This window comes from Danio rerio, chromosome 10, assembly GCF_049306965.1.
Source record: "Danio rerio strain Tuebingen ecotype United States chromosome 10, GRCz12tu, whole genome shotgun sequence".
NCBI lineage: Eukaryota > Metazoa > Chordata > Actinopteri > Cypriniformes > Danionidae > Danio > Danio rerio.
In genome coordinates, this window is record NC_133185.1 from 17,898,261 (window position 1) to 17,925,567 (window position 27,307).

The window sequence follows — 27,307 nt, forward strand, 5'->3', positions numbered from 1 at the left end:
TGATGGGTATTTTTAGCTGAAGCTTCACAGACACAATCTGGAGACACCAAATGCTGATCTTACATCTTGTAAAAGCAGTAAAATAGGTACCATTTAAATGAAACACTTTTATTAGGTTAAAAACTGTTGATGCTTTAATAGTTTGACCAGCATGCTGGATATCAAATGCTCCATTAAGCATATCATTCTGTCATGAACTTGAGGGTTTATCTGAACCTAACATTCCTTTATTGAGAACAAACACTTGTACTTGGAAAAATACCTTTTTTTTAAATAAACATTTGCATTTATTGATTGATTACATGTGAACTAGAAACGGTTACTATTTTCAGGCAGATGAAGGCGTTGAGGAACTTCAGGTCCGGTTTCTGCGTCTGGCTCGCTGGATGAAAGCCTTTTCATTCCACTTGTTTGGCGGCAGCATTTGAGGGCCGTTGTGCACACAGAGGATGGTCATCTGCTCGGCGTACTGCAGGTTCTGGAGAAGCTACAAACACACAAACACTTCATTACACTCATATCAGCGAACAGCACCCGAGACGTTCAGTACACATACCTTAGGTGTGATGAAGAAATACTGAGACGTGTTCACACCACAGGCCGCCCTCACAACAATGTCAAACACGCGTCTCTCGTTGACAGGATCCATTCCCTGAACACAAACACAAGAGTCACTCAAATCTCACATTCCTGCATGATCAAGCAACTTACACAATTTCAGATTTGAAACACTCCTGTGTGTCTTATGACAGCAGAGTGATTATTAATCTACACTAAAACAAAAAGCTTCCCTAAAATCTGGGCCAAATTCAAATGTACAATGTCTGTTTTGCTAGAACACATTATTCTTTAGGTGAGCAATTCATCCGAGCATGTTAATCCACAGTGCAGCAGCACAGTGGGTAGCGATTAGGGATGGGCCGATAGACGATGCCATCGCCCCGCCCCACATTTATATTAATATATATTAACGTGCATGTGATTATTGACGTGCTTCTGACAACTCGGATTGATGGAATGACTCTCTAACAGAGGTTTTATGTGCTGGTGAAGATTAAAGATGAGGGGCCCTATCATACACCCGACGCAATAAGGTGCAAGACCTGTTTTCCCCGACATTTTGCTATTTTCAGCCCAACGGAACATTAATTTTCCCATTTTTCACCACGTTGTTTAAATAGCAAATCCATTTGCACCACTTTATAAACTCTTGGGTGTGCCGGTGTGTTACTATTTTCAGAATCCAAAATAGACTGCGCAATAGATAAGTGTGTTAATAAGTGTGTTAGTCGTGCGCATTAGCTGTACGTTTTAGTGTTTTAACATTGCTTAAAACACGCAGGTTTTACAGCAATAAGCAAATATCATCATGAAAAATGAAAAAGAATTGAAGGATTAATATATATATAAAAAATTATTATTTTCTACATAATTATATAAACCATCACCTCCATGCCTTCTTCATCTCGAGGGGCTTTTTTAGTTTATTTTTTATTATTTGCTTTTGTATAATGTTATTATTATTAGCAGTGTTATTTGTTATATGCATATTTATTTATTTATTAAAAAACAAGCTTAGATTTGTCCACCTGTCAGGTTTTAGACCATATGGGGCATAGCATGTGTATAAGGATATAATAATATTTAAGCAGACTGTTATTAGTGCTCATTTATTTGTTTGCTGAAACTTAAACTGAATTTAGAAATAGTTTTCAAACAAATCTGTGCGCTTAACAAACAAAATTAATTATGTAGGCTAATGGATGTCTTCAGTGGAGTGCAAATAACCCTATTTCCTTATCGACGCAAGAGAGAAAGTGAAAGTAAAGGCTGATTGGAGGAGGCTCATTCTTCATCCTCATGCTGCAGATGCTCTGTTTAACTGTTTTCTCCCTAGTGAAGCGTACGATACGTACAAAGTCCACCATGTAAATAGCAAATGACTCTTAAAGGGAATGGAAGATGAGACTCTGATTGGTTTATGCTCAAATCACACCTATAACTCATGAAGAGAATAAGTTTAACCCAGTTAGACCAACCATGCGCCACAGCACAGTGTATTTTTCCATCCTTAAAATAACAAAAGTGGATTGGGACATGCCCTTAATGCTTTTGCGTACTGTACTTTAGACCAGTGGTTCTCAAACTTTTTTCAGCAAGTACCAACCTCAGAAAAAAATTGCCTCTCCAAGTACCACCATAATGACCAATATTGAAATATAGTAGCGTAGTAAACCTAATTAAGCAGCTAGAGCTCTGCACAGTTCAAACACCAGGCAGATTAATTCCTATTGTTATGAATATTTATTATTGTCAGCCACTTTAAAAATAAATAATAGCTTGAACATTAACACTGCACTGTGCTTACAGGCAAAAAATAAATAATGTTTAGATTAAAATGTGCTTCTAAAAATTAATTAGAAATGTTCTTAAAAGGTCAAAAGAAAACTGCTGTACTTAAATGTAAAGTGTTAACATATAGTAGCCTATTCATGAAAACCTGAAATGTTCCTAGGATCTCATAAAAATAGGCTATTTGTGATCATATTCTTATATAAAGTGTTTTTGAAAAAATTTGAAATAGATGTTGCATGTGACTTATCTGTATATCTTTGAAATCTAAACATTAACTTTAAATATCTGATTTGGATTTACATATTTAATTTAGAAACTAGAACCGCTTACTGCATGATATAGGCTTTGTGTGTCACAAAAGCAAGTCATTAAACCATTCCTGTCAACACTGGGATATAAAAATACAGGATACGCTCCCAACAACGTTACAAATATGGGGAGGAGATTAGCTTCAAATGAAAGAATACATAACAGACATTAGAAAATTGAAAAAAAAAGATTAAGACTAATAAAATCAATTTACTGAAAGGGTTTTAAGTCAAAGGTTTAAAAGTGTTACATTTTTTACTTAAATTATTCAGCAGTTCCTCCGCATCCCACTAGAAGGAAGCCTGCGTACCACTAGTGGTACATGTACCACAGTTTGAGAATCACTGCTTTAGACTTTGCACCTAGATTGTTAAAATAGAGCCCGTGAGGTTTCTACTGACTCTGTATGTTTGATATTGTTTATAAACCCAAATAAGGCCTAAATTTATGTTTTACATACAACACACTAGGACATTTCGCACAATCATTGATCTGCAGCTATAATCAAATCCTGTTCATAGAAAGGTTAGTAATGAACATTTATTCAAGTATTTATGTGTATAAAGCATAATGACGTCATCTGCAACTTTCAGTTGTGCAACATGCCTATCCAAAAGGATACCATTGATAAGTGAAGAAACAAGCCTGATAAAGATGACCCGTATCAAACTGTACCACTCAGTGAAAATGAGGCATAAGTCGCTTTAAACAAAAGCATCTGCTACATGACTAAATGTAAATATAACCTGATTGATCTCGTCCACCACTCTGAAGGGGCAGCGGTTGAGCTCCTGCAGGGACATGAGGTAAAGCATGGTGGTGACACTGCGCTCTCCTCCACTCTGATGGTGTGGCGTGAGCTCGTGCATCCGTGTGTTTCTGCGGAACTGCACCTGGATGCGGATGCCATATTTATCGTACTCCTCCTGAAACACATCAGAAGGTCATCAGAACCCAATTGAGAAAGCCCCACCTGAACGTTCAACATATTAAATAGGGATAAAGTACATCCATGTTGTTTTTCAGCTTATCGGCAGCCTGACACGAAGTGTCAAGACTGAATAAGACCAAAGGGCCTTGCTCTGTGAAAACAGACACAAAACGTTCTGAGAAGTAAAGATTTACTATTAAATGTAAAGCTGACAGAAACAAAATGCCTAAATGCATTCAAGCTAACCCACATGATATTCAGTTGTGATTGACCAATCAGAATCAAGTACTTCAGATAGCCGTTTAATTGCAAGAATTTAAATCTTGCTACCATGTTTGTAACATTTTAGCATATGGTATATTTTAGCACGGTAGCATGTTATAACATGGCTAACATAATTTACAACATTCAATGCACGATTAAGATGAATGACCACATTAATGCTGAATTAGCATGTTAGAATGTTTAGCAAGCTTCTAGCACATTTTTAGAGTCTTAACATGGCTAACGTAACTTTAAGTGTAGAACATCACTGACAAACCTGACGCTAGCATGATTAGCACTGCTAACACTTAAATGAGTTCTAACATGTGGCCAAGATTTTTCTAGCACACTTGAGTTGCTTGCATGTTTTGACAATGCTAGCATAACGTTGCATGTTGTTAACATGACTAGCATTTTAGCTGTTCCTAAATTGGTTTAATCGTTTTAGCCCATTCGCTAGAATAAACATGCTGTGTTTACCTCACTATTGTTATTAACAGCTGTTTTACATGCTGCTTACACAAATTTGAATTGTAAACGACATTTTTAACCAGGTGTAGCACAATGTTAGCATGCTATACCATGATTTAATACTGTTAAATGTTCCAGGCTACTGGTAGATTTTCCTAGTGGCATATAAATAATAGACATATAAGAGTCTGCAACTGAATATGAGAGAGCAGCACAGTCTGACATACGAGAGCTCAACAACCAATGATGGTCAGACTGTTGTAGAAAGCTCAGAAACATGTCCTCACCTCATTCTCTGAGTGCAGATCCACCTCTCCTGCACACTGCATAGACTGAAAGAAATCACTGAAGCGCACATTGATCAGCTCCACCAGCTTCTTCAGCGGATTCAGCCAGCGCTCTTTAGCCTGAGAAACACACGGACATGATCGTAAACTCTGACCATGATGATTGTGTGACTGTGTTTTGCGGGAACGCACCTCTGCAATGTTTCTTCTATAGGTTGTCAGTTCATTAGTCTTATCGTCCAGCTCCTTCTCCAAGTTCTTAATCTCCTGCTCACGCCTGTTATATTCATCCACCACCTAAATGCCAAGACCACCATTGTATGAAATGACCAGTATAGAACCACCCCTCTCCTCTCGCTATAAAGCCCTGCAAGGTTTTCCAGCCGTGCATGCATCTTCCAGCTGAATTACTATTCAAGCACAGTGATGTTATTTAAATGAGCTTAATCGGTCTTACAGCATCACTGAGGCCTGTGAAACACTCAGCTCTGGTTCTTTCCTCATTCAGCATGGCATCGATCTCATCCAGAGTCTCAGGCAACAAGCTGAAAGCCTGAAAAGAAAGCACACACATGCGATGTCATGTGATACATGATTCAAGCTTGAATGAAGCAGAGGTAGGGGAGTCTGAGTAGACTGAGCTCACTGCATGTAGTTCTTCCGGGACGGCCGTCTCTCCTGGAGTCATGTTACAGATCTCACTGGCCCGTTTCATCAGGGTCTTACAAGTCATCAACAGATTGGTCTTTATCTTGTCCAGCTTGGTATAGTCTACCTGTATGAACACACGCACGCACAAAAACACGCAAATTAAAATACGCTTTCATACAGCGAGGAAAATAAGTATTGAACTTGTCATGTTTTTTTTTCTGGGAATAGTATTTCTAAAGGAGCTGTTGACATGGAATTGATCCAAATTTTGGTAAAAATCCAAACAATACAAACATAAAGAAATCTGAAAAATGAGCTGTGTGTAATAACAATGAAATATCCCAAGGAGAAAATACTGAACTACAGAAATTTCATACTTTATTTAAAAGGCTTTTTTGGTGATGGTAGCTTAAAGTTGACTCTCATATGGACAATAAAGGACCCGTTTACACTAATGCGTTTTAGTTTGAAAACGCATAAGTTTTGCTACGGTTACGCCATGCGTCCACAATACGCCAGAGTTTTTGAGCCCCAAAAATGGAGCGTTGTGGAAATGCTCAAGAGGCCATTTTTATTTTAAAACACTGCTGCTCTGTCTCAGTGTGAATGGGGGAAAACAGAGACATCTGAAAACGGAGGCGGGGCTGCAGACATTTGCCTATCTGATTGGGACTTTTCCCTCAATATTAAGTAGTCTACACACACAGTTCAGTCCTGGATCCTCACCAAGTTCAGACTTCGCAAGTTTGATATGGAAAACAAACTCCCGAGTGTACTTTATAAAGTCATTCACATCACCCTGGCTATGCTGTTTTACGGTCTTAACAATAAAATGAAAACATGATGTGAGGAACTGCCTGTTTTCAATTTGATATTAGCAACTTAGCAGAGAGCCGAAATATTGAGGCGTTGTGTAGCCGCTTAATGGGACCGTCATCTTCACTGTATATAGTCATAATAAAACGTAGCCTATAACATCACTGTCTCCTTTTATTTTCATTGAAAATACGAAACATGGCCTCTCTTTCACTGAGTATCAGTTTGAATAAGCAATAATGGCCATTTAAAAAGTATGCAATTAATCAAAAGTTTGCAATTAATCAAAAATCCGATTTCGATTTCGGCTTCAAACGATTATAAAATTGCATTAATCGAGATAAATGATTATTGCATCATATACCGCCACTTTCCAGTTGTACACGTGTTGTTGCTCTTAAAAGCGCGAAAGAGCACGTGCTTATGTGTGTGCGCAGAACGCACACGCAGTCAGAAGCATGCGGCCGGTCAGCATTCGCTCTCATTCACACACTGAGACGAGCAGAGGAGCGCAGACATCTAAAGTCATCTTAACGTGAGCGCTTTAATGGTCAAATAGGTGTCAAAACGCGGTGTTAAGTGATTATTTATATTAACCCTGATTTGTGTAATAAACAAACGAGTTGAGGATCAAAAGACGTGAAAGAGAAACTATTAAAGAGACAGCACGCTTTAATCCTTCTGTCACCTGTTTTTATCATTATTAATCAAACAACGAGAAAGCCTTCGCTGCTCTTGACTGAAGGACTGCTGTAGCTAAAGTGTTTTTCTTACAGTGAAGATGCTTAAAGCACAGTTTGTTTCATATTTTTATTTTATTGTATTTATTTCTCTTTCCTTTGCAGGGTGGAAAATAACTGTATTTATACACTTGAAGTCAGATTAGCCCTCCTGAATATTAGCAACCCTTTTCCTCCCCAATTTCTGTTTCATGGAAAGATTCTTTTTTTAACTTTTTTCTGAACATGATAGTTTTGATATCTCATTTCTAATTACTGATTTCTTTTATCTTTGCTATGATGACAGCAAATAATATTTTACTAGATATTTTTCAGAATACAAACATTCAGATTAAAGTGCAATTCAAAGGCTTAGTGTAATTAGGCAAGTCATTGTACAACAGTAGTTTCTTCTGCAGACAATCAAAAATATATATTGCTTAAGAGGGCTAATAATATTGACTTTAAATTGGTTTCAAAATATTTAAACCTGCTTTTATTCTAGCTAAAATAAAACAAATAGAAGAAAAAATATTATAGGAAATACTGTTAAAATTCCTTGCTCTGTTAAACATAATTTGGGAAATATTTATTTAAAAAAAATCTCATGAGAACTAATAATTTTGACTTCAACTGATTTTCGTTTTGAATAATTGTGATTACAATTATGACCAAAATAATCGTGATTATGATTTTTCCCAAAATCGGACAGCCCTACTATTATATATGTATTTTTAAGTACCAAAAACAAATCTATAAACACATGCTTAAAATTCCAACATAATAGTAAAAATAATTAAAATAAATAACTTTAAATAATTATTTAAATTTTGCTCACTCACGCAACTTGCTTGTCAACGTGTCGTAAAGGCAAAATCAAAACAAAAATGGCAGACAAACGTAAATGCAGTGATTCTTCAGAGGCGAAGAAAAATATTAGACAGTATGACAAAGCCAACCTAAATTTTGGTTTTATTGAAGGCCAAGACAAGTTAAAACTGATTAATTTATATTTTCTATACATATTATTAAATATTTATATTACACAAACACACACACACACACATATATATATACATACATGTATATATACATACATACATACATATATATATACACAGTACATATGTGTGTGTGCGCGTGCGTGCGTGTGTATTTATATGGTGGGGGGGGCTCCAATGTTTGTATATGTTCATGTGGGGGGGCCCCAGAGAAAAAGGTTGGGAACCACTGCCCTAGGTGATACGCTAGTGTGGACGCGGATCGTTTTCATTCAAAAATGCTGTTTTAAAACTAAAACACACTAGAGTAAAAGGGCCAACAAAGTCACATGCATTGCTCAGGTGTGAGTTTTTACAGACTTCAACAGAGTGTAAAAATCTTGATGGTTCTGTGGGTCTCGTCTATTAAATCTGATCTTTATTTTGTATTTTCTATTCAACACAGGTAATTGGCTAGACCAGGGCTATTCTATTGGCGGCCCGCGGGCCAAACCTGTTCTAAACAAAATAAATTTAGTTCAGTCAAAAAAACGTCCGTTATAGTTATGAAGTGCCGTGCGTCTGAAATAAGGAGTTATTGGTCTTTTTCTCCACAGCACATAAAATAATGTGACTTTTGAGAACAATTTTATCAAATTTTATTTTATTTGCATAATGTATTGCACAGATTCCACCCTACTGCCCACATGGGAAAAGTATGACAATGTAAATAAAGACAGAACTGCAAACTCATGTGCAAAGCTGACACTGTTTATCGGAGCACTTTATCTTTCTGGGCATTTTAAAGAAGTATTAAATATGGGAATGCCTCTTCTTAAATTTTCCTTCTGCCCAAAAAGTCATACCATTTATTTTAAAATGTAATAGGCCTTTGCAAATGAATGATTTCTCATTCTTATTTAACGGACAATTAAAACAGCAAAGATGTTTAGCATTTAACACCTTTTACATGAGCATGTGAGTCTGTGGCGGAGTATTCTCACGCACACAGAACCGGGCCGCTGAGGTAAAGTGTTACGTGTGGGAAGCGCTGGTGTTGAATTAGGTATCACACTAGATGCACCACGACCGAATTAAAGTTCGCACGATGTGCTCTATGTCGACATTCGGTGCCTTGTGTTGCTTAGCAGCGTATACAAAACAATGTAAAGATTGCTTGACGTAAAGTAAATAAACCAGTAACGTTAGACATGTGCCGTTGTTGATAGCGTCAGCGTGTGCAACCGTCACAATAGATTTCTATTGTAATACACCATAACTTAGTGTGAAGAGCATGTTAAATCTTAAAGAGACTTTGCTAGCAAGCAGTGTTGTGATAACGTGGGCTTTGCACGCTGGCTCTGGAAGCTGCTGGATAGAATAGCTGTAACGGAGTTAAGTATAACGAGGGAGACACTGGGAGCAGACTTGCGGATCCAAATGCAGGTTTTAATAGGAAGGTCAGAAAAGCAAAGGTTAATACAGGGCCGAACAGGTGTATAAAGGCAATCCAGCGTCGTGGTTATAAAAACAGGCAGATGATCAAAGAGAGGCAGCAGGAAACGCCCAGGAAAACGCTTTGCAATGTTCATGAATAAAACAAGACTCAGCCCCGAATGGACGAATGATTAAGAGGTGTGTGTATATATAGTCCATGTAATCAGTGTAAATGAGTAGCAGCTGTGTCTGTGCAAGTGTCCAGAGTATTGTCAGCTGTTATCAATGTTGATGAGCGCAGGGGTTTCCGGTGAGTTCGCCCAGCGGTAGTCTCCCATATAGAAAACCCCGCTGGCAATCGGCAAACTACAGGAAGTGATCACCAGCAGAGACAACCCCACTGGCAATCACAACATTAAGAGCGCATCGGCTTAAATCTGAGATTTTTAACGCAGTCCGATATAGTTTTTTGGACTGATATCGGACCGATTTCCGATATCAATATCGGATCGGGACATCCCTATTTCCTAATATGGATATCACTAGCTGCTCCTTTTCAACATTCCTCTAACTACCATGTATTGTATTGAACAAAATAAATGAATGAATGTTTAGAAGCAATTAAGTGTGAGTAAATGGTGAGAAGATGTTAATTCGAGGTGAACCATCTCTAATTTTTTTGATAAATTTATTGTATAGGTTCTTAACAATAGGTCATGGGTTCGAACCTCGGCTCAGTTGGCATTTCTGTGAGGAGTTTGCATGTTCTCCCTGCATTCGCGTGGGTTTCCTCCGGGTACTCCGGTTTCCCCCACAGTCCAAAGACCTACGGTACAGGTGAATTGGGTAAGCTAAGTTGTCGATAGTGTATGTATAAATAAATGTAGGTTTTAGGGGTGTGCAGAGCAGCCGGTATTTGTATAAGTATTTGTTGAGGGGGAAAAGTATTTGTATTTGTATTCGAGTAAAATTGAAAATAAGCGTAAAAATCCACTAACTTATCCAGTTCGTTTTTACGCAGCGGATGCCCTTCCAGCTGCAACCCATCTCTGGGAAATATTCTTTAATTATATTTATTATAATAATTATGTATATGCAATATTGGTTGATGTTTTCGAACATCTAACAAGGAACATCACTGAAAAGAAAATAACATGACAGCCATTACCTCATGCATGCTTATACTAACAATTATTAAAATACCATTGTGAACATTATGAACCCCACCACCCCCCATCCTTGTTGGAGGACACTGAGCACAGAATAAAACAAACAAATAATACTTCAAAGAACTGTTCTTCTTCTAAAATAACTTCTTTCCAATGCACAGAATTCTAAGAACTAAAATTTATCAACCCCTGGCTGGGAGATTTGGCTGAACAAAAGTTGTAATTTATGTAATACTAAAAGATGCAGCCCTGATAATGACAACTTAAACAGACACAAAAGTTTTTTTTTTCTTTTTTTTTTGAGTGGTTGAGTGGATAAGCCTGTTTTGCATTAAATGCAGCTAATTTGTGATTCAAACTGACTTGCAGGGAGCAGAACATGGCTGGGTTAATGGTTTGGCACTTGTGAGGGTTTTGGCTGAACATGGCTCTGATGAATATTTGGTGAAGGATTGGTGCTTGTTAGGGGTAGGCAGACATTACCAGGGGAGGATGCTTTAGGTGCATGTAATTATGCATAGCAGATGTTGACAGATGTTAGATATCTCTGCCTCTGCTGATTTCACCTTTGCACACACTACACATCACTTTGGTTTTATCTGCAGCACTTACTGTAAAATGCTTCCACACAGAACTTGAGCAAGTTTTTTGACTGGTGCAGGACCAAGAGATGGCTCAGCAGCAGCCACACTGCGAGAAGTGACGAGAAGCTATGCTAAAGTTAACTAGCCTATAGCCTATTGCTGTCTGCAAAAGACAGAGTGATTTAAATGTACCATATAACTCCCACAAGTGCATACAATTTGACACAACTACACAAGCATTGTGTAAAAACACGCTATTCGTGCGTATCCGAATACCGTATTCGGGTTCGGCTCCACCCCTAGTAGGTTAAGAGCAAAATAATGCGCTGTAAATGACAGGTGACAGATTGTCTCACCTCTGCTCTCTTGAGTTCAGCTGAACTTTCTCGAACGTCCGTCTCCAGTTTGGTTTTCTCAGCACTGAGACCTGCGCTCTGGAGAGCCAAATACACCTTCTCCATATTCAGCCTGGCCTTTGACTACACAAACACACGATTCATTAATAAGCATGGAGAAATCGAAGCATTTGCCACAATAACTATTGTTTCAAAGTAATTCCTGAAAAAATATGCACATTATTACATTACACTCAAAGTCAGAAAATCATGATGAAGCACAAACACACCTGCAGGTGACTCAAATACTCCCCCATTATGGTCACTTTCTTGTTGTTGACAGCAGCAATCTTGGCATTCGCTTCCTCTTCGATTGCCACCAAGTTGATCTCATTCTGCTCCATCTGCCTCAAGCTAACAAATAAATAAAAACATATAGCATGTGTATAATAGGTTATAATAATAATATAAAACCAACAAATAATAATAGAAACAAAGATTACCTGTCCTGTTTTGTGCTGATTTTCTGCTCCAGTTGTCTCTTCTTGCTTTTCAGATCAGACAGTTTCTTCTTATTAGCACGCAGCTCATTATCACGACGGTCCAGGTTAGCTTGCTGCTCCCGGATGGCTGCCATCCGCTGATCAATGCTCTGCTTCTGCCTTTCTGCTGCCTGTTGATGCAAGTGTCAAATGTGAGGTCATTTAGCAGAGGAAAACAGTGGTACAAAAGGCCATAAAGCTTAAGAAATTTGTACAAAATCGATCGCTGGGCCAGAAATTATTTTTTTAAATTTGATTCATGACTGTCCCAAACAAATATTTTACACTTCAAGTTTTCAATTGTTATAAAGTAATAAATAAATTTATAAAGTGGATGTAAATTTTATGTTTGTCTAGTTATTATATATCATGTTTAGTAGATTGCTTGGAATTTTATAGGTTTCAGAAAGTATAAAAAAAATGCATATATATATATATATATATATATATATATATATATATATATATATATATATATATATATATATATATATATATATATATATATAAAAATAAATTGCATATATATATATATATATATATATATATATATATATATATATATATATATATATATATATATATATATATATATATTTATATATATATTAATTTAATCTGTGAAAATCTACAATGAAATCTAAACATCTTTATTTATCATACTATACATGGCCTTAATTCAATCTACTTGTGCATCTGTTGATTTTATCTGAGATTATGGATGATTTGGTTGTCTCTGAAAAATACTGACAGACAGAGCAGTTCACTGCTTATTGGATTGGGAAGTGAGGCTTTTATTACAATATAATACCCTAACAAGGTTTTTACAAAGTTATACTGCCAAAACATTTCCAAGACTTTCATAATCATGACCTAATATTTCCTGTAATATTAACCAGGAAAAAAGAGGCGGCAACAACTAACCCCACTCTTATACACATTTACTTAGTTACAGTTGAAGTCAGAATTATTTGCCCCCTTTTGATTTTTTATTCTTTTTTAAAATTATTCCCAAATGATGTTTAACATTTTTACAGTATGTCTGATAATATTTTGTCTTGTGGAAAAAGTTTTATTTGTTTTATTTTGGCTAGAATTAAAGCAGTTTTTAATTTTTTTAAAACCATTTTAGGATCAAAATTATTAGCCCCTTTAAGCAATTTCTTTTTTCAATAGTCTACAGAACAAACCATCGTTATACAATAACTTGCCTAATTACTCTAACCTGCCTAGTTAACCTAATTAACCCAGTGAAGCCTTTAAATGTCCCTTTAAGCTGTATAGAAGTGCCTTGAAAAATATCTTGTCAAATATTATTTACTCTCATCATGGCAAAGATCAAATAAATCAGTTATTAGAAATGAGTTAATAAAACTATTATGATTTGAAATGTGTTAAAAAACTCTTCTCTCCGTTTAACAGAAATTGGGGAAAAAAATAAACAAGGGGCCAAAAACTCTGGGGGGTTAATCATTCTGACTACAACTGTTATAAGGCACCTTCAAATCAGTGGTAAGTGTCAAGTTAGTGTCTCACCCTCAGCTGCTCCTCCAGCTGTCGCCTCTCCTCTACATCTATGGTGGTAGTCAAGAACTGTGGTGGTCGCAGAGCCGAGTTACTGGAGACCACATTATTGGAGTAAGCAGACTTCTTCACATTATACCTCTCCTCCGCTGTGTAAATCGTTCTCAACTGAAGGTCTTTGATCACCTGCCACAGGTGTAAACAAGTGTAAACATTAAAAAAATTGTCAATTTACTCACAAAAATTGATTACTGCTTCCATATGTTTGATTTATTTACTTTTCATTAATCAATAAGCAAGTTTAATAAACTAGATTATTAGAACTAAATATTTACAATGAAAACTGCATAGAATGTTCACATGATGCCCTAAATAGCTGTGTTTGGAAATAACGAATCTTACTATAGTCCATGCCCACTATTCTGACCAGTTATATCTAAATATGTGCATCAAGTAAACTGAAGACCTCTCATAAGTAATAAGAGCTTTTTAATAACCCAGTATAATCTAATGTCATTTAATGTATTTATATAGCACATTTATTGTGTATAAATGCACACAAAAGCGCTTCACAATCTTGAGGCCATCTCTGTACCCCCCCCACCCCCCAACCCCCACCTCCCCCCCCCCCCTCTGTGTCCAGCATCAACTTGGATGATGCGACGGCAAACAAAGGACAACAGCATCAGTGTGCTCACCACACCTGATATTGATAGAGTGGATGATTGGGAGGCCATGATGGGCCAAAGGAGAAAATTTGGCCAGGGCACCGGGGTTTGCTCCCCTACTCTTTACGGGAAATCCTATGGAATTTTTAATAACCAGAGAGTCAGAACCTTCGTTTTAGCGTCTCATCTGAAAGACGGCGCCCGTGTCACCTTCACTATACTGGGGCATCAGAATGAACCGCCAACTTATCCAGCATCTTTTTACGCAGCGGATGCCCTTCCAGCCGCAATTAATCTCTGGGAAACATCCACACATAATCATTCACACTCATAAACTACGGACAATTTAGCCTACCCAATTCACCTGTACCACATGTCTTCAGGGCTGATAGTGGAAAAAATTCCTGACCCTGAACTTTTTTTCCTTGCCCCTGAGGTGAGTAGGGGTGGGGGTACTATGTATGCAACGCACTTTTAACACATAACTTGTGGGCCCCTGGGCCCAAATATATTAACAGCCTATGTGTAACCCTGATCATCATTATTGTCAAGTGGCTCTTTTTAGACACATGCCAGTTATGTCAGTGACACATGCCAGTGTCAGTGATCTTGTGACATGTGCCAGTAGGTGTCAGTATAAGCACGTTATAAGCACATTAATCTTATAAGTCTCTTTGCTTTAATATTTAAAAATCATTAGGCAAATGACACCTGTTATCTTACATGCATATATGTTATGAGTTTTCAACATGCATTTTATTATAACTTTTTATAGGATATTATTTAAAATACCTTAAAATGAAAATAAGTTAAATAATAAAATAAATGAATGAATTAAAAACATAGAGAAGTCCATATTGTAGGGAACAAAGGAACTGCCAGGATGCAATAGTATACAGTACAACAGATAAGTGTAACCCCTCCCATAAGCATGCCACAATAAATTTGACTGACATGTACTGTCAAATGACTATATTACGTACGGAAGTATGACTACGAATACATAAAATAAATGCGTTTAAATTAAAACATCGTGGAGTAGCTCAGCAAATAAACTAACTTGCGATGCGATAAATTAGGTTAAATGTCGCTTAATGATTAAATATGGTTTTGCTCGTGTTAATTAATGTCATAAGCTTCGCCGGGTGTCGATGTCACTGCAGTGACATGCAGCGCGACACTCTGAGTGACACAGGTCACTACACATGCCACTAGCGAGTGACACATGACAGTGGAAAAACGGACGTGCCACCGGAAGTGTCACTACACTCAGTGGCATGTGCCAGTGTCATCTGTACGTCAGATGTCGTGTCACTCCATGTTAAAACTGCTACTGTGAATCCGCGTTCAAGCGCACACAATAAGCTAAAACTCGCCCCAAGCACCGGCAAAAACAAATAACAATGAATGTATCGAGGAAAGAGTAAGGACATATCTTAATTATTTATGAATAAACTTATTCTGAGTCAGTGTCGCAAAGATCCTGACTGGCAATCTCCTCTTGGACTCGCCTTTAGAGAGAAGTTCATCTTTACGGATTACATGAAGGAGTTTTTTTGTTTTCGATTTGTTTTATTTCGTTAAGTAATAATTTAAAGCTTTCTATAAATATATTTATTATGTCTGGGAGGCATATACATTTTGCTTCATTTTGTTAAGCGCTCCTGTTCAAAAACCAGACGACAGAAAGCGCATAATTTTGGTTTTCTTTATTTTATAAAAACGCTGTAACGTTCTTTGATGTATTACTCGTACTTTGTGAGCAAAAATGACGGATAACTTTAAATTGCTCCCACTAAAAAAACGCAAGTGATTACTCTGGCGCCTCGATGTCCTGCAAGCTTTTTATAAGCAAACTATGCGCCTAATAGCACACATTCTTTAACGTTTAAGCTACCATTGTTTTATACTTGAACTGTTTTATATCTTTTATTTTAGGCAAGTCGTGATGATCTGAGAAGGCAAACTGATCAAACAGACAACGATGGTCTTCCGCTGGGCGCTGTTCGTTAAAAAAAAACTTATTTTTAACGAATAAAAAATGCTCCAAACGTTTTTCTAAATAAGCCGAATAAAAAACGAAACTAAATATAAACACTTTGCCATTAGGCTACATACAAAACTGACCTCTTTCATAGCTGAAACACTAAGTTGTTTAAGGAGAAGGGGGAAATATATTTTTGTCCCGTCTATTTCTTCACCGTTATTTCGAGAATAAACCCAGCGTAAATATGCAGATGTCATTCCCAAAACATATCAGCGTATATGTGCCGAAAACGAAAGTTTCATACAAATTCTGAATGGATTATAGCCTGGAAAGTGCAAAGCAGCTCCTCTTATTATCACTAAAAAGCGTCACTAATCTTAGTTCATAGAGATCTCACAAAGATCTGTTAAAATTTATAAAGCTCTCTAAATTACACAATTAATCAGTAGCAGTGAGTGAATTCTGTGAATCTAGAGAAATGACAGATCAATATCCGTGAACCTGATTTTTTTTTCCCCGCAGCCACAGTACGCCGGAAATCCGGCGTGGTGCCGGAACGCTATCACCCCTGTGTCTTTGGACTGTGGGGGAAACCAGAGCACCCGGAAGAAACCCACACGAATGCAGGGAAAACATGCAAACTCCGTTCAGAAACGCCAACTGACCCAGCCGAGGCTCGAACCAGCGACCTTCTTGCTGTGAGGCGACAGCACTACCTACGGCACCTCTGCGCCACCATAATGAATTAATTTAAAGTATATTACTCTGCTTTCAGCTATACATCACTTTTTTATCAAAGGAGAACCAACCGATTCAATCATGCCCTTGGTCTTCTCTGTTCCTATTGGTACATCGTTAACTCTGTACTGATGGCATAAATAACTCATAACCTCCTCAGGAGCATCAAACATCTCTCGCAAGTACGAGATGAAGCCGTAAGGCCTGCAAAAAATAATAAAAAAAACATTAAACACATAAACTCTAAATGTAGTAAAAAAAAAAGACATTTAATGATGCTCATTACTTGAGGGTCTCGATGGGTCGTGACGGTGGTCGTTTAGAGCAAGACTCTGTAGGAGCGATGATGCTGTTAACTCGCAGCCTCTGCGTATCTCTCATCTAAAAAAAAAAAAATAAAAAAAAAAACATGCCTCGTTTTACATAATTTACTTTTCATTTTTTAATGCGAGTCAATAACAAAAGGGTTTTTGCAAGAAGCAAAATAATAACAAAAGTTAAAAAAAAAAAAACAACGCTTTTACCATGACTTAGAGGAGACTAAAATGGCTTTCTGTTACAGCAGATAATATAAATTAAAATCTCATCAAAATGCAAAAATTATTTGAAGACATTTTTAAAAACTTTTGAATTTACAAAACACATTGCAGCATCAAAATACTCATTATTTGTAAAAGTAAATCTTTATTTATTGCAACTATCCTTCAGACATTTTAAGTTTTTATCCATAAATTTATATATATATATATAATAATATTAATAATGTAATAAAATGTATATATTTCAAGTAATACGGTCTTTCCTCTCTACCAATAGTTGGTATGCGGGCATAAAGTGAGTGTAAAGTTTATTCATTCCTAAAGTACAGGTCAGAATATGTTTTTTCATTTTAACATAAAAATATCTCTTAGACTATTATTAGAATAATTATTCACAAAAGTTGAAAAAACATATATGAGTCTATAACAATAAAAAAAAATTATTATTAATATATTATCATAATATTATAAATCATTGTAAATATACTGATTATTATTTGTTATAACCGTTTTATCCAAATTATTATATCCATATATTATTATTTTTATTAATATTTTTATATAGTTAGGGGCCCAAGCACCGATAATTTATTCCCTAAATGACACAACTTATTGTCCACAATCTTGAACTAGTTTGAAAACCTGGTTTGAACTCTCCATAGATCATTAGCCCAATTTCCACCAAATTTGGCTCCGAACATACTGCTAAAAAGTTATAGTTTTCCAGTTGCTCTTTAGCTTGTTGCATTGCTTGTTTATAATGTGGCCGCTTGGCTGCTTGGCCCCGATAGTTGCTTTTCGCAGCTATAATCATTATTATGATTTTATTTACGGTATTTAGTATGTTTTTTTTATATACAGTTAAAGTCAGAATTATTAGCCCCCTTCCAATTTTTTTCTTCTTTTTTAAATATTTCCAAAATTATGTTTAACAGAGCAAGGAAATTTTCACAGTATGTCTCATAATATTTATTCTTCTGGAGAAAGTCTTATTTGTTTTATTTCGGCTAGAATAAAAGCAGTTTTTAATTTTTTAAACATCATTTTAGGGACAAAATTATTAGCCTCTTTAAGCTAAATTTTTTATGGATAATCTACAGAACAAACCATTGTTATACAATAACTTGCCTAATTACCCTAACCTGCCTAGGTAACCTAAGTAATCTATTTAATCCTTTAAATGTCACTTTAAGCTGTATAGAAGTGTCTTGAAAAATATCTAGTGAAATATTATTTTCTGTCATCATGGCAAAGATAAAATAAATCAATTATTAGAAATGTGAAATATAATATTATAAATATTAAAACTAATATGTTTAGAAATGTGCTGAAAAAATGTTCTCTCCGTTAAACAGAAATTAGGGAAAAAATAAACAAGCGGTCTAATAATTTAGGGGGGCTTATAATTCTGACTTCAACTGTCTATATATGCAAGTTCTTTTTAATGTAAACTGCTTGCTTTGGCAATACATTTGGCCTGCCAATACAGCAATTATTGAATTGACCAAAACTGGATGCCTCTTCTTCATCCCATGCATTCTTTAATGCATTGTGTTATTTTTAAAATACCCTCCACCCCCTCCCACCAAATGTCATATTACAAAACTCGGAAAAAAAAAAAAGTTCTACAAAGTCGAGCTTCTCACCTCATTCATAAATTTGTCGTTATCATCCTGTCTCTGGAAGACGAAAGCTCTCAAGTCATTGACAGAAATGTGAGTCTCAATGTATTTTGCATGCCGAGCATCACGAACATTTATCTGGCAATAAAACGGAAAGAAATTGATCAACTTGACAACCCATTTATAAACAGCAACTAAAATTAACAGCTGTTAACTTACCACCAGCATCATGGGCTCATGGACAACTCCTTCATAACGATCACGATTTTTCCTCAGCCACTCAAGGGCTGTGTATGTGTCACGAAAGCGGCTGCGCAATTTCTCCTCTTTAATCTTCATCATGTCATCCAGACTCCTCAGGCGATTCTGCAAACCTACCACAAATAAAACCGAGCCCAAGTCTTGGATCTGGCTATTCATGCAACATAATAGTTCGCTATTAAAATGAATATATAACATTACGCGCAAATTCTCCAGTGATTTCATCTTTATCTCTGCGCAGGTCCAGACTCTCACTCTCCAGTCTGGCTCTTTCTTCCTGAATGTTCCTCAGCTCTGCATTGATAGCCTCAATCTGAGGAGTAACGTCCTCAATGGTGCCCATGTTCTGAAGCTCCTTTTGCAGATCTCTGATCATCAGTTGCGTGTGTCCAATCCGCTTCTGCCTGTCCGCCTCCTCCGTCTGCTTTAGACTCATGTCCTGTTTGATGTCATCAACCTGATGGAAGAGAGTGATGAGTCTTTCAATACAGTTTTAGGAGGTGTTACTACAAATAAAAGGCTCGTCCGTTTCAGGAGGTGAAAAACAAACCTCTTTATTCTTCAGTTCAAGCTGGTCGTGTTTCTGCTTACATTTCTGCGTTGCCTCTTTGATACGGTTGGTCTGGAAAAAATAAAGGTATTACTTTTGTATATAAATAAAATAAAACAGAGTCTTGCTGGTGAGGTTGTGATCAGTGCTGACCATCTCCTTCATCTGCTGCTCGATGGGCTGCAGCTCACTCTCCACAGAGCGGATCTTTCTGAGCAGCGGCTCCTGAGCTTCCTTCAGGAACCTAAGCTTCCTTTTCATTTCATCTCTTTCCTTCTTCACCCCCTCCAGCTCTTTACGTGCCGTCTCATACTCCTAAAACAACAAAAAAAGATACAGTTTGGAAATGATATTCCATATGTACTCAAATTTTTAAAAACATCCACTCCTAGTACAACAAAAGCAAAAACGATAAGCACAAAGAATGTTCACTAAAGGTGTGCAATATTGGCCAAAATAGTTTTTGGCTCATTATATGAATAATTTTCCCACCTTAACAATAATTAAATAATATTGTGCTGGGTGTGTTTTGCTCATTTAGGCCAAATTACGTAATAGTCCTAATATATTCAATAAATGAATTTTTAGCCCTTCATTGATTTTTTTTTCTTTTTTAAATATTTCCTAAATTATGTTTAACAGAACAAGGCAATTTTCACAGTATTTATAATGTTTTTCTTCTGGAGAAAGTTTTATTTGTTTTATTTTGGCAAGAATAAAAGCAGTTTTTAATTTATTTAAAACTATTTTAAGGTCAAAATTATTAGCCCCTTTAAGCTATATTATTTTTCAATAGTCTACAGAACAAACCATTGTTATACAATAATTTGCCTAATTACTCTAACCTGTCTGGTTAACCTAATTAACCTAGTTAAGCCTTTAAATGTCACTTTAAGCTGTATAGAAGTGTCTTGAAAAATATCTAGTGAAATATTATTTACTGTCATCATCGCAAAGATAAAATAAATCAGTTATTAGAAATGAGTTAATAAAACTATCATGTTTAAAAATGTGTTAAAATAATCTGCTCTTTGTTAGACGGAAATTGGGGGAAAATATAAACAGGGGGTCTAATAACTCTGACTTCAACTGTATATCCAATGCACATTTGATTTTAAACAAGAGAATACATTTTCGCTTAGAGGAAATACTTGATATAGTGAGCATGTAAAAAGGTAAAACAATTACAATACCGTTGTAGATTATTTTCCCATTCTGCACATTTACAACGACCAGAACCAAAAAACCCTTCCAGTCTGGGGAAAGTTTAGTGTAGTAAGATGTGCACTCACCACCCAGGGTTTCTTCTTCTCAAGCATCTGGATCCTGTCTAAATGCCGCTTCTTCATGTAGTAGCGCTCCACATCCAGCTTGTTTCTTTCATTCCTCTGTCTGGCCTTCTCTAGGAAGTTTCCTTTTTCCTTACACACATTCTGTACCACAAACACAACGAGTACATTCATAAAATGAAAGAACTTCAAGGAACAATTGACCCTAAACAGAAAATAATCACATTATTTGCTCACCCATAGACCATTTATGATGCATGTGACTATTTTTCTTTTATTTTTCTCTTATTTTTTACTATTATACTCTGCGGGGGGGCAGTAGTCTGTTTTCTTATTCCAAGAAAGGAAACTAAACTTCCGCCTCAAACTCAATTCCTGAAGGGCCGCTGCATAGTTTAGCTCCAACCACCTCCAACTCACACCTGCTTAATATTCTATAGTAGTCTTGAACTACTTTGAATCAGCCGTGTTTGATTAGTGTAGGAACAAAACTGTGCAGAGCTGCGGCCCTCCAGGAATCAAGTTTGAGACCTATGCTTTAGAACCATTAACATAGTAATTGTCACTCGCCATGGAGAGATTCCCTCATGCAAATATGTCTGATAATCTAAAAATCCATATTGATTGCAAATGCAATTAATTGAAGAATTAATTGCAAATTCTTTTTGTCATCAGATTCTAATTGTCATCATCTGTCAGATCGCTCTTACAGCCAATGCGGATTCCACATGCTGAATCAGGCCAATGAGCTCAAATGAGAGCTGACATGTGCAACACAACATAGCGATAGCGAACATAGCGTGGATGCTAATTCTGACCAATCAGAATGCAGTTCAGGAGATACATTCAAATATACATCTGGTTGATTTAAACTGGTCCGGAACACAGCAATCAGTGTGGTGTGAAAAGAAACCAAAACTCCAAAAAAAAAAAAAAAAAAAAAAAAAAAGCCACAATGTTTGTCACAGAGGGAAAGCATTCAAAATAACCCATTTTTTGAGGTTAAAAATTACATTGTTCATTCCTAAAATTAATTTTTCAATGGATTTGTATTTTGTGATTGTGTGGATTACTTCAGAGTTTAGGTTCTCTGCCCGAGCCCAGACTTGACCCGACCCAACCCCCCCACTATCTTCGGGCTGGGGTAGTTCATGATCAAGAGTTTGTGGGTTTGTTTTGCTTGTTTTTCAGTCATTACCTAATTAGCTTAACTGAGTGAAGAGCTATGCTCTAATTAGATATATTATAAAATATTTTAGCAAAGCCAGCCATCAATTTAAACTGGTCCGGACCACAGCAATCAGTGTGGTGTGAAAAGAAACCAAAACTGAAAAAAAAACACACCACAATGTTTGTTGGGCTTGGTCTGGACCAAATGAACCAGATCACAGAGGAAAAGCACTCTACATAACCACTTTTTTGTAGTTAAAAATTACTTTGTATATTCCTAAAATAAATGTTTCCCTGGATTTGTATTTTGTGTTTCAGACTTTCAGACTTGACCCGACCCAACCCTGCCACTATCTTCAGGCTGGGGCAGGCCATGATCAAGCATTTGTGTTTTGTTTTGTGCTTGTTTTTCAGTTATTACCTAATTCGCTTAACTGGCTATGCCCTAATTTTATATATTTTAAAAATATTTTAGCAAAGTCAGCCTAAGCAACACGTGTGGGTCTCACAATTCGCAATGCGTGTTATGTGCAGCAACGCTTTAAGCTCCTGCATCTGCATCTCCTCTACTGGCACACATTCATACCGCATGCACAAGCAGAGGTGAAGCAGCGCATAAAGAAAATCAGTGGATCTTATTGATGCATAAATTGGATCAAATTGCTACTTTTTGGTCATGATCAATGCACTGTTAATTAATTGAGTATGAGCAGTCGCTAAAATGGACCCAGCGCAGCACTGCTTCTTCAGCTCTGCTGACGCTCCTCACTGACGCTCTGCCTCTGCATGCGATAAGTTCTAATCTATAAACATGGATGCTCATGCTCTGCTCACACATGCGGTTTGAAAAAAAGGTGACTGCAAAAAAACAGGGACTTCCACGCTGAACAGACACATAAAGCAGGCTTGCCAGAAAGGATGATAGTCAGCCTTCAATGTCTTCTTTTGTTACGATCAATTCTGAATACACAAAAAATGCAGTTTACATGCTTTGTCCTTGTTGCATGATTCATTAAGATCAATCTAAACTCATTTCTGTAGTCCAAACAACTCAGAATTGTAGTTGATAACGTCTGTTATAGCAGTCCAGGTATTAAAAAAATAGTCGAGTTTAAATTGGGCTCATACGTACAGTTAGTGTGTCAGACTGGGTCGGGCACAAGGTAAGGTTTTTTTTTGGGCCTGATCTAAGCTCTACTTTAAAGCTGCTTCAACATGAATCATGGAGCATCACAAACAGTCAGCTATGAAGTTTGTTTGCTTTCAATGGACAGCAATTATGAAATGTTTTCCAAAGCTTAACTTCTCTTTTACTAACAAAGGATGGCCAGAGAATTAGCAAATAATTTTGGGTGAACTATTCCTTTTAAATCAGACATGTTATACAGAAGGGGTGCCCAAACTTGGTCCTGGAGGGCCGATGTCCGGCATATTTTATTTCCAACCCCAATTAAACACACCTGAACCAGCTAATCAAGCTCTTTTAGGTATACATTAGCTGCGTCTCAAACGGCACACTATACACTATGCACTCGTGCACTATGTCCTTATGCCCTTACACAATATGTTTGTGGTGTCGTCCCAAATGGAGCACTAATGTTTTTCCACTAAGCGGAAATTCAAACCGTTTCCCTGATGACATTTGCCAAATTAGTGAAATAAATGACCAAATGATCAGATAATACCTGCCATGAGCATAACCGCATTCACCATCGGGAGGCGTTATAATCACTCTCGTAAGAAAATTTTGCTTTCACCATCCAAAATAAATAAAGTTGTCCAACATGTGCGGCTGATAGCTCCGCCCCTTCCGCTATGTGAGCAAACCTGTGGTCGTTGAGTGCGTGAAGTGTCCATCATTACACACTTCATTTTACCAGCTAAATGAGTGCATCGTCCGGGTAATTAAAGTGCACTTATTATTTTTTAGAGTTTTCAGTGTGAACCCAATACTTACACTATTTATACTACAAAATGCCGTAGAATAGTGCATACGTATGCGATTTGGAACGCAGCTTACAACTTCCAGGCAAGTGTGTTGAAGAAAGTTGGAGCTAAACTTTGCAGGACACCGGCCCTTTAGGACTGAGTTATATAGGATCGCAATAAAAAAAATAAAAATACCTCTAAATCTCTCTCTTTGGTGCGAAATGTCTTGAGCTCACAGTGAAATTCGTACATTTCTGGTGGGCCGACAGATTTCTCAGTGGCTTCAAGAAGTTCACTATTACTCATTTTAGCAAACTCACCGACTTTTTCCTAAGACACAAGATAAAGAGCAGAGCATGTAAAAAATAGAGCTCTTGTACAGTTCTTCCAAACTTAACACACAGGTTTGGTAATATACATTGTGAAGTATGTAAACTCTTCATAATAATAAGAGCACTTACCTGTGGTAGGAACTGACACAAGTTCCCAACCTGAATGTGCAGCTCTCTTACGGCCTCCTCCACTGCCTTCTGACTGGCGTGTTTTTTATTAAGCATCCATGTCGACTGATTGTTCTCAACCTGGATCTCTCTGGTGACTATCAGGTTTCCACGTGTCCTGTACCTGGACAAAAATAAAAGTAGAGATGAACTGAGGAACTCTTGTGAACACTTGTAGAAATTGAAGTTGTAAAAACACATACTTACAGCTCTATTTCAACTGAGCCTCTTTGACACCCTCTCTTCACATACAGACCAACCTAGAAACAGAAGCACGTTTCAGTCACTTAATTATTTAAAGACAATAGTTTGCGTGTTATTTGTGCATCCTTGACATACTATAATAATTTGTACTTAAACTGCATTAATTTCCATTTTAATGTAATCAATTTTAGTTTTTTTTCAGGTTATTTTTTATGCAGCTTCAAAATCTACCATGTTTATGCACTGTTATTTCTTTAAAAATGCATAAGTACACATAATCTGAGCATTAGGCCCATCAGAGTAAATGTAATTTAATTAACTTAGCAAGATTTTAAAACTCATGACTGTTAGAAAACCATCCAACTTTATATAAACGTTTATTTCTTACAAAATAAAGTTTTTAACATTTAATAAATCATCATTTTCAGGTAACACAAAATATGCATACATCTTAATGCTGCAATTGTTTGGCCAAACACACTCATCAATATAAATGTATGAGATATGATGGGAATGTACAACTTATATTTTACAGCATTTTATATTTTTTCATTACTACATAAACATATTTTAGTCTACATGAAGATTTTTTTCAAAGTTGCCACATAATGATAAAAGACAGTGTATAAAATAACATGAAACATTGATGAAACATTAGAATAGTAATAATAAAACTGTATTTTAATAATTTTAAAAGCTCGCTTTTTATTACGTATAATAAAATATATAACTGATGGTCAACCCCATTAATAAGGCATGAAATCCCACTTAATAAAAATGTCAGGGCACACCTGTGAAGTGAAAACCATTTTAGGTGACTACCTCTGGAAGCTCATCAAGAGAATGCCAAGATTGTGCAAAACAATAATCAAAGCAAAAGGTGGCCACTTTGAAGAACCTAGAATATGACATATTTTCAGTTGCTCCACGCTTTTTTTGTTATGTATATAATTCCACATGTGTTAATCCATAGTTTATGATGCCTTCGATGTGAATGTACTATGTTCAGTCATGAAAATAAAGATACTCTTTCAATGAGAGAGAGACAGAGAGATGGATGGATGGATAGATGGACAGATAGATAGACAGATGTCTCTGTGTGTGTTTCAGTATTTCAACTAAGAAACCTATTCTTTTTTTTTTTGATAATAAATGAAACTGCTGCATCCAAATTTGTGCATTTTAGTATTTTATTTCTGTCAGTCCTACATACGGTGCAAACTTGATAAAATGTATATTTATAAGGGGAATTTTTTTTAGGTGACTCAACTTTTCAGTAGGAATTAAGACAATTATTGTGTGTTTTTTAACTGCTGGTACAATTGAAGTTCTGGATTTACCAGCTTGTACACTTTGCCTGCTAACCACACATTAGTGCCACCAGAGCCACCAAAGTATATAAAAGCAAAGACACATGCACATACATTTTAAAGTAATAAATTAACGTTCCACATAATTAGATAAAGTCTGTGTGCATTTATGAACAATACTATCAAGTTTCGTAACTGTTTTGTATCTGAGGAAGCTTCTGCTATGGTGTATTCACAGCCAGACACAGTGGATGTGAAAGGACTGTAAGTGTTGATGAATTTTTATGAAAATACATGTAGAATTAATCTCGGTGATGATTTAAGACAGTCTCACCTTGTCTCCTCGGCCCAGGACAGATGTTTTTCCAGCCAGGCCCAGACAGATGGCACACACGATACTGGACTTCCCTGTGCCGTTGGCTCCAACGATCATGTTCAGTTTGGGTCCGGGGAAAACTTCAGAGTGATCGTACGTGCTGAAATAGACAACAATGACAGCTAATGTAATTCAGCAATAATTACTTTGCCAGTACCTGACACAAATGCGTAACGTTATTTAATGTTAGTGTAAACAAACGACGCTTGCATATCGTGAGGCATATCGAGTTTTACTCACAGGAAGTTATGCATGGTGATGCGGACGATTGCGCCCTCCATGAAATCTCCTTCTCGGGCATTTGCACTGGTGGACGTTGCAGGTTCACGATCGGAGGGCTGTGAGTTGGACAATTCGTGGCTTTTTCGCTTTCTCTTATGCGGCTGCTCCATTTCTGGTCGGTCACTCTGGTTGATGTTCAGCACAGTCTATTCACTTTCGTTTCGCGCCTGTGTTGTCGGTAAGTCGCTGTGTGATTGGACGACAGTGGTCACATGATATTTTTCTGGATTACCTGTTCATCGTCTCTTGACCACTAGAGGGACACATTGTAAAAGCTTCCTTTGCACTATAACACAACTTTCTACTTCATTAACAGAACAGGGCACAAATAATAATCAAATAAATAAAAAAATTATGAAAGTAAATACAAATTAAAACGTAGAATAGACACACAGACAATAATTCCCTACTGGGTTTTCTATTATTTCTTTTGTCTTCTTCCTAATTTTGATTTTACCAACTTAAGCAATTTACAGTACAACCAAAACTTCCTTTGTAAAATAAAAAA

The 27,307-nt window shown here is 36.7% G+C and overlaps 1 protein-coding gene across 1 annotated transcript; it reads right to left on the reverse strand.

The window, feature by feature from the left end:
- Nucleotides 1-87: 87 nt before the first annotated feature.
- On the reverse strand, nt 88-26,994 carry smc5 (structural maintenance of chromosomes 5). Its single transcript, NM_001193541.1, has 24 exons — nt 26,758-26,994; nt 26,476-26,617; nt 24,835-24,887; nt 24,589-24,751; nt 24,323-24,457; nt 21,032-21,172; nt 19,893-20,054; nt 19,740-19,811; nt 19,391-19,646; nt 19,148-19,302; nt 18,953-19,066; nt 17,054-17,148; nt 16,839-16,971; nt 13,387-13,560; nt 11,812-11,981; nt 11,599-11,722; nt 11,330-11,452; nt 5,264-5,392; nt 5,075-5,170; nt 4,810-4,914; nt 4,618-4,737; nt 3,411-3,590; nt 557-652; nt 88-487 (listed from the first exon to the last, which is right to left on the reverse strand). The coding sequence occupies exons 1-24, from the start codon at nt 26,907-26,909 to the stop codon at nt 356-358; spliced, it is 3,222 nt and encodes a 1,073-aa protein (NP_001180470.1). The 5' UTR covers nt 26,910-26,994; the 3' UTR covers nt 88-355.
- Between the last annotated feature and the right edge of the window lie 313 nt (nt 26,995-27,307).